Below are 13,330 nucleotides of genomic sequence, written 5' to 3' on the forward strand. Positions count from 1 at the left end.
TATTTTTTTTTAGTAAATAATCAAAACCCTAAAATTTTCAACATAAATTCAAAAATTTAACCTGTATATGATTAAAAGCATCAAATCCATAAAATATATATCTATTTCTTGAGACCACTACTTTTTTAAATAACGGATTATTAAATCAATTTTAGGTATTTATAATTTGACTTCTCATCAAATTATAAATTCAACTTATGATATCTTCCATTATTTCTATGACATTTTAATACCTATGACACTTATAACATAATTGGTCACATAATTTCATATCACACTTTAGAATAGCATTATACATTATACATATGTGCCCATAATTGAGGATTTTAATCTAACATTTAAAATTTATTTTAATTTATAATTTAACAATTTTATTTATAAATTTTTTATATAATTATATAATATTTAACATATACTTTCATAAATTTAGACATTTTGGGGTTTTAGATCGAATGTATCTCGAGCTTAAGTTAGGATCGGTCTTCACCCCGAACCTCAACTCGGGTTGATCTCGGCCTTGGATTATTTTGGATTTCGTTTTCTAATCTTGGATAAACTCTTGCTTTGATTTTCTTGAACTCGACCTTTTTCAGGTTCAAATTTTTCTTAAAGTTGGATTCTTTTTAGCTCAGATTTTGTCAAATTCAGGCCGTTACGAGCTTGGATGGAAAAGAGGGGCTATCAAGCTCGGGTTAATTTTGCTAGCTCTAATCCAAATAGCTTTCTTCTCCGTTCTCTAATACTGACCGTTAGATTGGCTTGAATCTAAGATATATTTTTTAATTTGTCGATGGGTACTGATCCACTATACTGATCGTCGATTTGTCACTTGAAACTTGCTAGTAGAACTTAAAAAAACTAAACAACCTGGTTACTTAAATAAAAACTTTGAAATAATTTACTGGCTTTAATGAAAATTTTTGAATAGTTTAATGATATTTTATAACTTTTTAGAAGTTAAATAACTTAAACTTGAACTTACTAATAATAGTTTAATGACAATTTTATAATTTTTGTAAAATTTAGAGATGAAAATATTAACTTACACAAAACGAAGATTTGAAAAAAAAAATAAAAAAGCAGCCAACAAAGCAAATAACCTCCTTTTTAAGAAGAGAGAAAAGAATGGCTGTTTTGGTTCTTTTGAATCCATATAGGTTTTTTATTTTTTAAAAAGTGAGACAAAGAAAAATAAAGAGAATATTTCTTAGGGAAGAAGAAGAGAATCAGCAAAGTAATTTCTCTCGCAATACATATAGGTTTTGGGGATTTTGGGTCTGTCTCAAATAAATAAATAAATGAAATCTGAGATTTTGGTTGGTGTTTTCTAGTTGTCTGAAATGGAGTTCGATAACATTGAGTGTGTGTCAACTACAGATGGAATGAATGAGGATGAGATCCATCACCATAACCTGCAACATCCTCACCCTCATCATGCTCACCATCAATTTTCATCGTCCAAGCCTCACAATGCCACCAACACCACCAACAATGGGAATACCACCACCAACAACATTGTGGGTCCTACGGCTATCGCTCCTGCTACCAGCGTCCATGAATTGTTAGAATGTCCTGTTTGTACCAATTCTATGTACCCACCAATCCATCAGGTTTGCTTTCAGTTTCATTAATAATATTGTGTATGGCAATTTTGGGTTCTTTTGTGCCCTTCTTTTTGTTCTTCAGTTAGTTGTTTTTGGTTGATTTTGAACTTTATTGACCATGAGTTTCAATGTTTTTCTTGTGCATTTAACTGGCATTTGTTTAATCTTGGTGTTAAGAGAAATTGATTTGAGATTTGTTTTCTTGGTTGGATTTTTAATTTTTAAGTTCAGATTTTTTTTTGAGAGCCTTATAACCTGAATTATATATATGGAAAGCTTTGTTTATGTTATGGTTTCTTTTCACTTTTAACCTGAATTATGCATATATTTACATGTTGTCAGCATGGTTTTCAAAAAGGAAATTTAACTTGTCTTGGTGCGTAGACAGTAAAGATAAAGAACTACTTACGCTGCAACATAGGTAGATAAAGGGTTGTTACTTAAACTGGATTTAGACATATTTTCCGATTGATTTTGCTTCTATACAGTCTCTTTGTTGAAGAATGTACAAAAAAACATGTTAGGTTGTATAATCGAGATCGGTAGAGGTGATTCTTGGATGTAAGAATGTTAATTCCCCTTTATGAGTTCAGTGTTGGCAGTGTAGTAATTCAATTACTAATTCATTTGATTCAAGTTCTTGAGACAAACTTGGCTTACTGTTTTGAGGGAATTTTTTTTGATAGATTTAAGTTTTTCCTTTAAAACATCAAAATAGACAGCCACGAAAAGCTGGAAGTTCCATTGTAAGGGTGGCATTGGTTACTTTTTCATATGGAGAATCCTTTAAAATTACATATGTTCTGGATTGCAAGAGGATATTTTCAGATTCGGAAGGTTGCTTGTTAGTTGTTTTCTAGAAAATAGAGAAAGAAGAAATATTGGGGATTTCTGTTTTAACCAGTTTTTATATTGGCGAGATGTCTTGTTGGAGATCTGTAATTTTTATTTAATTAGAAACATTGGGTATTGCTAGCTTTAAACACTGTAGCTTTTTGCAGTGCCACAATGGCCATACAATTTGTTCTACCTGTAAAACAAGAGTACAACATCGGTGCCCCACTTGTAGACAGGAACTCGGTGATATCAGATGTTTAGCATTGGAGAAAGTGGCAGAATCCCTTGAGATGCCTTGCAAATACTACAACTTGGGATGCCCAGAAATATTTCCCTATTACAGCAAACTCAAACATGAGGCAATGTGCAACTACAGACCATACAATTGTCCCTATGCTGGATCAGAATGTTCTGTTGTCGGGGATATTCCTTTCCTGGTTGGCCATCTGCGGGATGACCACAAGGTGGACATGCATACTGGCTGCACATTTAACCATCGCTATGTTAAGTCCAACCCTCGGGAAGTAGAGAATGCTACCTGGATGCTAACAGTATGGTTTAGAATTTTATTATAGCATTTATTATTTTTTCAAAGGGTCCCACTGTTTTAAAACAAGAATAAGCAATCTGCTATTGTTCAGCCATGCCATTGCTTTCTGTCATAGAAAAATAAAAAGAAAGATAAAACAGCATTTTTCTTTATCCTGTAGAAACAGAATTATCGGTCTGCAACAGTCATCCTGATACGAACCCTAATCTGTTAGCTTATCTACCTTTTTCTTTTTAGGTCTTCCATTGCTTTGGTCAGTATTTTTGTCTTCACTTTGAAGCTTTCCAGCTTGGCATGGCCCCTGTCTACATGGCATTTCTCCGTTTCATGGGTGATGAAACAGAGGCTAGGAACTATAGCTATAGCCTTGAGGTTGGAGCAAATGGCCGAAAACTTATATTTGAAGGCACCCCACGTAGCATCCGTGATAGTCACCGGAAAGTCAGGGACAGTCATGATGGTCTAATTATCCAACGTAACATGGCACTTTTCTTCTCTGGTGGGGATAGGAAGGAGCTGAAGCTGAGGGTTACAGGGAAGGTATGGAAGGAACAACAAAATCCAGATACTGGTGTATGCATACCAAACTTATGCAGCTGAGACAATTGATTTCAGTAACTTGATTTATTTTAAACAGTTTCCGCTATGTCTGTTTAACTCTGCCAACACTTCCTATTATGTCGTAATGTATGGAAGATTTCAGATTCAATGAAATGTGTAATAAGCATATTTTCGTCCTTCGTATTTGCAATAATATTAACATTAACTGATGCTGGAATACTATAGTTCGTTCATCTTGTCGTTCAAGCTGTTTTACACTTTGTGGTGTCACTAAAATGAGCCAGCTTGAGATGGGCTAAGAACAACCGCTAAAACATCTATGAAAATATAATGATTTCAACCTCAAAATATCTTTTACTTGCTACGTTGCTTCTCTTCTTTTCCCTTTTCAAGTTTACTCAAGCAAAAGTGCTGAGGCAAAGCAAATTTTAGATTCAAAATTTAGCTAATATTTATTTGGCGTTACCTTGCTCTCAACCCCCCCCACTCTTTTAGATGGATTGCAGCCTGCTAGTAAAACCTAAGATTGGATTAGGAACTCGATGCATTTGCCTATTATTAGATCTTGTGAATGTATTATTGTTTTGATGATAACAAGTAAGCAAAAGAGTGTTTTGGCTTGTATGGAGTGGTGATTAAAGCTTTTGTTAATATATCCGTTTCACACGAGTTCAAACTTTGTCGCCCTTGATCCTCCACTCCCAATGTTGTATAAAAAATTGGCCAAGTGCTGCTGCTATACAAGTATACCACATTTAGAACACATTTCATCAAAGCATGTAACACCCAAACTTCTTCGATTAGCCATACGATTTGATTTTGAGAATTTTTGTCTATATTTTGGTACGAGAGTTTAGATTTGGATATTATTAGTGTCGAGACCATTTTTTTAAATCGAGTTTGAAATAAAACGGGGTTCGGCTTTGAAAAACGAAAACAGGAGTCGCCACCAGTCTTTTTAGGTGTGATTGGATCACCTTTTAAAACATTTTGTTTAAAAATCATTAGTTTCGGTCTACGAAATCAGAAAACGGGTTCGGAAGCCGGTTACGTACGAGGAAGGATTAGCACCCTCGTAACGCCCAAAATTGGTACCTAATTGATTATCAAAATGTCTTTAATGTCGGAAATTTAAAAAAAATTTAAGATGCAATCCTTTTCTAAATATTTTTGACTTTGAAAATTAAGGTTCACTTGTATCAAATGAATCAAAATATTACATCCAATAAGTTAGGACACAATATTTTTAAGACATTTGACACTAAGTTAGTCCTTTTGAAAATCCCTATCTCGAAACAACGAAACGTTATATCCAGTAAGTTAGGACACAACGCTTTAAAATTCTAAGACAGATGCTTGCATTTTGAAAACCTTAAAAACTTAGAAGGGTGCTTGATTATTTGAACTCAACGAGGAAAGTTGCAACCCAGTAAGTTAGGGCACTACTTTTCTCGAAACTTCCAAACACCAAGATTGCCTTTATTTTTTGAAAACTTTAGAGTCTTGTATTTAAAATCGATGCATGAAGGAGCATATACGAGATAACATGTTATAATAATAGGTAAATAAAAGCACAATAGCATAAATATCATACATTAACTAACATATATATATAAGAAATAAAACATGGAAAATTTTAAATAAGTAAAATATACATAAAAAACAATATATATATTTAAGAAGAATAGGTAAAAACACATAAACATGTAATTCAACATATATTTAAACATAAAAATGATGCATGATATACAATTTGACACAAATATATAAAAAATGATAATATGCCAAACACTCAACATTTAATTACGAGACCAACATTTAATATATTGACATAATATACAAAAAAGGGGTTGTGTATATATATTAAAATATAAATAAAGTGAGTAATTTTTAAAAAATGTGTGAATTAAAATCAAATTTGGCAATGTAATGCTAATATAGTATACATAATAACTTTAGTTTTAGGAAAATAATAAAATATAAATACTATGATATTGTACTATGTAAAATATAAGATAATAAACATATTTAATAATACATGAAAACATAGTAATTAATAATGAATTTTGAAATAGTATAATAATATATAAAATACAAATTTTATAGTTTTGGATAAAAATATACATAGGTTTTAAAAAATATAAAGAAAATAATTAATAAAATATTTAATATCAATTTAATATGAAAATAATAATGTGAATAATAATATACATGAAAAAATATATAATAGATGATAATAATATGAAATAATATGTTGTTAAAATGTAAAATAATATAATATATAAAAATATATAAATATTATGTGATAAAAACATAATATAATAAATAATAAGTAATGATATGTGTTAAAATATATATTAATATGATAATAGAAAAATATGAAGTAATATAATATAATAAAATATAAGTAAATAATTATAAAATATATATATAATACGTATATTTATATTAAAATAAAATAATATATGTATAAAGTTTAAAATAAATAGGTTATAAATAAGTTAAAAGGGATAAACGGGACTAAAATTGAACATAAATAAAAGTCAATGGCTAATTTAATAAAAAAATAACTGAGATCGGACCTAATTGAAACGGCCACTAAAATCCTAGGGATTCACCGGGAAATTTTCCTTTGTCCCTAAATGGCAACGTTTCGTTATAGGCCTTAGAGTGGTTTCTGTTGGGACTAAATTGAAACAGGGATAAAAAGTTGGGCCAGATTTAAAGGTAAAATAAACCTAATTTAAAAAGAAAAATGCGGAAGGAATAAAGGGATAAATATCCCAATAGTTAATAACACGCGGATCCTTTGGGTCGGATCGGGTCAGATTTTGGGCCTTATATAAACCCTTTTAACCCACGAAAATTCATTTTAAACTACCTTTTTAAAAAAAACCCCAAAAAAGCTCTGAAGAGTCCTCTGAGCTTCGGCCAAGGGTCGTCACAGTTCTGGTTATCGGGCCTTCACTCGCGCCTTACGCGCCACCGTATACGGTGGCCGGAGGCCTAAAAATTCCTCATTTCGCCGGTAAAATCTTCCCCTTTTCTTTTTGTGTTGTTATTTCGTAAAAAAAAACTTAAAAGAAACAAGAAAACGGTAAGTTTATTTTGATTTAGAAACTGTTATTTAGAAGTGAAATATAAACTGCTTCCTTGTTGTTTTACGTTATTGTATATGCTTGAAAATGATATAGGAGAGCAAATAAAAAAGAAAAAAAATCACTTTGATCTTAAAAACGCTACTGAGACTTTTCTTGTTAATCTCTCTTTCGATATTTTTATTTCTCTCAATATCTCTCTGCGTTTTTTTTTTAAAAAAGGATCCCTCTTACAGGTTACAAAAGATGGCTTTATAGCCAGTGTTTCATTACATAAGCTGGGAAAGAAATCTTTGATTTCTTTCCATTTCTTGTCTACTGTATCCACCGTATCTTTGACCGTGATCTGCTGAGATTCTTCTTTTTTAGTTTCCTTTTTCTTGCTCTGCTTTTTCGTATCTGCTGTGTTTCCTTTTCCATTTTGCAGGTACCCCGAAGATCTCGGTGATGGTCGTGCTGTTCGTGACGCGATTCAGGGCCGAACAGAGGGACAACCGGTGACCGGGGCACTGGTGGGCATTGAAGGCCCTCGGGACAGCGTATTAATGGCGGCCTCGATTTCGGGGACTGAACAGACGCTCCTCAAATCCTCTAGAACCTATTGCAACGCCACAGTGTTTAGGAAACCTTAGGGTTTCTACTTCCCTTAAGTCCTTTGCGCCTTTTGGGCTGTTTTAAATTTGGGCTAGCCTGGTAGATGGGTTAAACTACCGTGTAATGTTTAGTTGGGTTAGCTGTAATTGGGTCACGGGCGTAAGTGGGTTGCTGGGTTTTAAGTATTTAGGTGTAATCGGGTACACGAGTAGTGCTTCTGTATTGAACCAAAAACACTTGGGCTTTGTAATTGGACTTTTAAATGGACATTTTAAATAAATAAATACTTATTTATTTAATTATTTTATTCTGTTTTCAGCCCGGTCAAATTTGGGCTACTACAGCTGCCCCTCTTTGCTCATTGCTATGTGACGGGAATCGAGCAAAGATTTAGAAAGACCAAACCATGACTGTCATGTTGATATCTTTGATCTGCTCTCCGCCGAACACAGAGACCCCAAATTTTCTTCTTCGATTTGTTCTCTGACAATACAGAGATGCCAAATCATCTTAGATTTGCTTCAGCGTAAGGACGCGAAAACCAAATCAGCTATTCTTCGATTTGCTCCTTGTAAGCACAAGGATACCAAACCATCTTGGATCTGCTTCAGGCTAAGCATCTGAAGGTTAGATCTGCTATGTGTCTGCCCTCCATCGAATATGGAGACGCCAAACTTCGATTTGTTCTCTGACAATACAGAGATGCCAAATCATCTTAGACTTGCTTCAGCGTAAGCACGTGAAAGCTAAATCAGCTATGATTTCGATTTGTTCCTTGTAAACACAAGGATGCCAAATCATCTTGGATCTGCTTCAGTATAAACATCTAAAGGCCAGATCTGCTATGTATCTGCTCTCCGTCGAATATGGAGACGCCAAACTTTGATTTGTTTTCTGACAATACAAATATGCCAAATCATCTTAGATTTGCTTCATCGTAAGCACGTGAAAGCCAAATCAGCTATGTCTTCGATTTGTTCCTTGTAAGCACAATGATGCCAAACCATCTCAGATCTTACTTCAGCCAGATCTGCGATGCTGCGGTCTATTACCCTACTGCTTAGGGGATTAAGGCGTGTCGTCTTTGATAACCTGTAGAATGATTATGCCTGATGATTAGGATGCTATGATCGAAGTGAGTCGAATGTTCCTAATTAAACATGTTATGATGCAGAATGTTTTGAACATGACCCCTATCCTAGACGTCACCACTCATTCCTTCATTTGTCTCAAAGTATTATTCTTGCTCAGCCTGTGTGACACCCCTAATTTGACCCTAGTCGAAAGTGGTTTTGGAACCCCAAAACCGAGTCACAAAAATAATCAGATGTTATATTCTGTGCTTATTGAATGTGGAATTTGTATGTGCGAATATTTCGTGCCTTGATTTTTATCAAGGCGGTGTTAATTTATAAGAAAGGACCCATGTGATAAGACTTGAAAATGTGATAGGTGAAATTTAAAGTGGCCAAATAATGCATGAGTTATTGACATGAGGGACTTGCATGTCAAATGGACCACTTTTAATTAGTGGCCGGCCATAATGATAGTTGATAGATATTATATGCATTTTATTTTAGCATGATAATAGTTAATGGCTTTATATTATGGAAGAAATAATAATTAAAAGAAAGGGGGAATAAAATAAGAAAGCAAGAGAAAGTCTTCATCTTCTTTCTTTTCTTGAAGTGCCGTGAGCTAGGGAAGGAGGGGAGACTTCATTGTTTTTGGGTTCTAGCCGAAACTAAAGAAAGAAAAAGGGGAAAGTGTTTTGGGAATGTTCGGTCTTTTGGAGGCCAATTTCTAAGGTAATTTCATTGTAATTTTGTTAAATTTTGATGAATACGAGCTTCACTTCTTTATCTAGCCGAAACCCATTTGCTAATTTTGGTCTAAGTGGCGTATTAAGTTCGGTTCATGTGTTTTTGAGCTAGGGATTTGTTTTTAAAGTTAAAAGTTGCTGGATAAGTGTTGGATGGACTTGATAATGTTAAAATTATTGAGTGTGTAAAGTTATAAGTTTAGTTTATGATTGGGAGCTTAAATTTAGCTCAAATTTAACTCAATTTCTTATATTAAGCATTTCGGCTATGGTGTGGATTGCATAAAATTTGAAGTATTTGATGTTTGAGAGTTCTAAATAGTTAATTATTAAGTGAGGCTTAGTAATTTTGTGTTAAAGATGAATTTCATTACTAAAAGTGGTATTCGGCTATGTGGCATTGTGTTAAATTTTGGATGTTGTTTTTTTTAATTTTAAATTGACTATTAAGTAAGCTTTAAGGTTGTTAAATGGTAAAAAGAGACTTGAGAGTGATGTTTAGGTAGCTTTCGGCCTTATAGTGAATTATGATTGTTAAAAGATGGACTTAAGTTGTGTATATGGGATTTAACCTTGCCGATTATGTGTTAACAAGGTGAAAATGGTTATGTTGCGTTAATAGAGTGCCGAATGTGAATTTGGTGTTAAGCTATATTTGAATACTTGGTTGAATGATTTTTGATATACCCGAAATAAGGTGCATGAATTATGGATTAGTAATGATTTGAATTTGTTTAAATCTAGCTCAAGAACAAAGGACACCAACTTCGGATAGGGGAAAAGAGAAAGTAGTTGAATAGCCGATTTGTACTAAGTCGATCAAATTCAAGGTAAGTTCTTAAGTATTTGAGTTTGATTCCTTTGTAAGTTTTAAGTGTTTAAACGTTGAGTAAATTCAATTATAATAGGACATGATGAGTTGATTTAATAAGATATGATGTGGCCATGATATGTTCTAAGCTCAAATGGTAAGTTCTTAAGTGTTTGAGCTTGGGAATTTAAGGGTAATTTGAAATAGTCTGCATCGGACAGCAGCAGTAACGTGACTTTAGAAAATCACCATAAATTTATGGACATGAATTAGAGGCTGAATGAGACATGAAATTAAAGCTTAATTAGTCTAGTTTCTTATAAAAGAAACCGTGTAAGCAAAGGAATTTCCGATAATGAGATATTTAAAGTTGTGTGAGACGGTGTCAGAATGACTCCGAAATCCCCTGTTCTGTTTTTAGAAAATCATTATAAATTGTACAAAAATGGTTATAAGATAAAATTTATATGCTTATACTCCTTAATGAGTCTAGTTTCAAATGAAATCAAATACAACACATTTTGAATTCTGTAAAATGAGAAATCTGATTCGTAGTGAAGAGTGGTCAGATTAGTCAAACAGTGAAACAGGGGAAACTTTAAGAAAAAACTGGTATTGATTGGCCAAACCTAAAATTCTGGAAATTTTATGGATGGAAGATATACAAGTATATATTCAGGAAAAATTAACGGAAAGTGATTTGGAGTTTTGTACCTCCAGTTATAAATGATTTAGTGACTATTGCTCAGGAAAAACAGCTTGTGCTGAATTTGAGATTGTGTTGTAAACCTTGATAAACTTGTTCTAGTTGCTCATAAGCTATTGATTAAACCCATGCGTGAATTCTAAATTGTGATATTGGAAAATGATAGATGTAGATTCAGCCAAGACAGTGTATATATGTGATAAGGCCTAATGGCCGATGTGATGAATGTGAAAGTGTATATGTGTGATAAGGCCTAATAGCCGATGTGATGAATGTGAAAGTGTATATATGTGATAAGGCCTAATGGCCGATGTGATGAATGTGAAAGTGTATATATGTGATAAGGCCTAATGGCCGATGTGATGAATGTGAAAGTGTATATATATGTGATAAGGCCTAATGGCCGATGTGATGAATGTGAAAGTGTATATGTGTGATAAGGCCTAATAGCCGATGTGATGAATGTGAAAGTGTATATATGTGATAAGGCCTAATTGCCGATGTGATGAATGTGAAAGTGTATATATGTAATAAGGCCTAATGGCCGATGTGATGAATGTAAAAGTGTATATATGTGATAAGGCCTAATGGCCGATGTGATGAATGTGAAAGTGTGTATATGTGACAGGGCCGAGTGGCCAACGTGATGGATGTGAAAGTGCATAAATGTGATAAGTCCCGAAGGGCATTTGTGTCAGTACTATATCCGGGTTAAAACCCCGCAGGCTTTATGCGAGAATATTATCACCGATTAATGTCCGTAAGCTTCGTGCTCGTACTATATCCGAGCTCTAAAGACCCGATGACTACGTGTGGGAATTTTGTCCGGGTAAGACCCGATAACTTCGTGTGGAGATTATGTCCGGGTAAGACTTCGTAATAAGAATTGCTTATAAATATATTCAATGCGAAAGGTTAAACAGGTATGTACTCCAAGTTATATGTGAGCTTGATTTGCACTAAATCATAAGGTAGTTATGTGATGCATACGAGAGCAATCTATGAGACTATTCCTATGATTATGTGACATCGGATCAGTGTGAGAGGTGATGTGAAATCATACGATATATCTATGTCACATGAGCTCACTTTTATGTGAAAGTTTATCTGCCTATTGTATATGATGAGATGTGCATATTCGGTAAAGGGATGGTGTGCCCGAAGGAAGAGTGAAATAAAAATACGAACAACTATGTTATAATTTGATTGTTATCTGTTGACACTGCTTAAAACTTACTAAGCATTGTAATGCTTACTCCGTTTACTCTGTTTCCTCTGTTTTATAGATCTCATTGCGAAGCTACAGGCTCGGGGATCGTCAGCAACTAGCCACACTATCACTATCCACTGTTTGGTACTGCTATGTTTTGGATTATCTTATGGCATGTATAAAATAGACTAGTGGCGGAAGAATATTTTGGTTAATGTATATAGCCATGCGAAAATGGCTTATATATGTTTGAGCATAATGTTATAATCATTTGGTATGGAATGGTTAATCACTATCATAATTTGTGCTATTTATGCTAAAAGGGCTAGTTGAATCATGGAAACTATGAAATAGGTAAAGTCTACCTTAAAGGCAGATGCTGGCAGCAGCAGTGATGTAGATTTGGAAAATCACTAAAAATAGTAGGATTGGAATTAAATAATTAATAAATTATGTAAACGAACCTTGATGAATCTATTTTCATAGGAAAGTAACGAAACAATCATATGGACAGTATGTTAAGAGATATTCAGGTTCTCGTGAGACAGGTCCAGAACGGTTTCTGGATTCCCTGTTCCGACTTTGGAAATTCATTATAAATTAACCAGAGATAATTATGAGTCATGCCATATATGTATAGATTCCTCTCTGAGTCTAGTTTCTATAGAAACAAACGGAATCAGTATTGAAGCTCTGTGCAGGGAGATATCCAAGTCGTAATGCGCAAAGGTCAGTGTAGTCGATCCCTGTAACATGGGAGACTTTGACTAATAAACTGTACTAATTTGCCCAACCAAAAATTCTAGAAAAAATATGTAGATGGGAATATGAGTCTAGTTTCAGGGAAAAATTACGAAACTGATTTTCGAGTTGTGAAACTCAAGATATGATTTTTAAGGTGACAGTGTCGGAGTTAGCCAACTGCCTGGAAAATTTTAAAATGGACTGCGATAGTAAGCGAATTTAGTCTGTGAACCCCTCGTGTCCGACTCCGGCAACGGTCTCGGGTATGGGGTGTTATAGCCTGTAGGCCTGTACCCTTCCTTAAATGCTACGATCCACTGAGGATGTCTGTAAGATAATCTTTCCTTAGAATTGAATCGTTGGTTTTGTCCATTTTCCTTTTAGACTGGAAGAAAGAAATCCCTCGAGTTCCTTCATCTCTTACTTATGTGAATTTCTCGAGCAATTGTCCTGTTTTAGTTTCTTGTATTATCTAGAAATTCCAGAGTAATGCGCAAAACTTCGTTTGTGAACATATTTAGTTCATCTATCATTATTTCAATGCAACATACTTAAAGAATAATGGAAGATAAATAAATCTCTAAGAATAATTAGATTTGAATGAATTATCGAAAAAGATACAAAGGAAATTAATCTGAAAGCCTATCTTTGAGAAGAAAAAAAAATCTAAAGATAGCAAACATGGCAAAAATTAGATGCCCTAGATATCGCCGCTTGAGCGCTTATACATCAACTTCATGAAGGCATGTGTTTAGAAGATTCAAAGTACTCTGTCGATGCCTCAGTATGCAAC

The 13,330-nt window shown here is 33.9% G+C and overlaps 1 protein-coding gene across 1 annotated transcript; it reads left to right on the forward strand.

Annotated features, from left to right (window-relative positions):
- Positions 1-1,053: 1,053 nt before the first annotated feature.
- On the forward strand, positions 1,054-3,769 carry LOC107897688 (E3 ubiquitin-protein ligase SINAT5). The gene is made up of 3 exons (XM_016823221.2): positions 1,054-1,610; positions 2,606-2,992; positions 3,229-3,769. The coding sequence occupies exons 1-3, from the start codon at positions 1,341-1,343 to the stop codon at positions 3,589-3,591; spliced, it is 1,020 nt and encodes a 339-aa protein (XP_016678710.1). The 5' UTR covers positions 1,054-1,340; the 3' UTR covers positions 3,592-3,769.
- The last annotated feature ends 9,561 nt before the right edge of the window (positions 3,770-13,330 follow it).

This window comes from Gossypium hirsutum, chromosome A08 (assembly GCF_007990345.1).
Source record: "Gossypium hirsutum isolate 1008001.06 chromosome A08, Gossypium_hirsutum_v2.1, whole genome shotgun sequence".
Classification (NCBI taxonomy): Eukaryota; Viridiplantae; Streptophyta; class Magnoliopsida; order Malvales; family Malvaceae; genus Gossypium; species Gossypium hirsutum.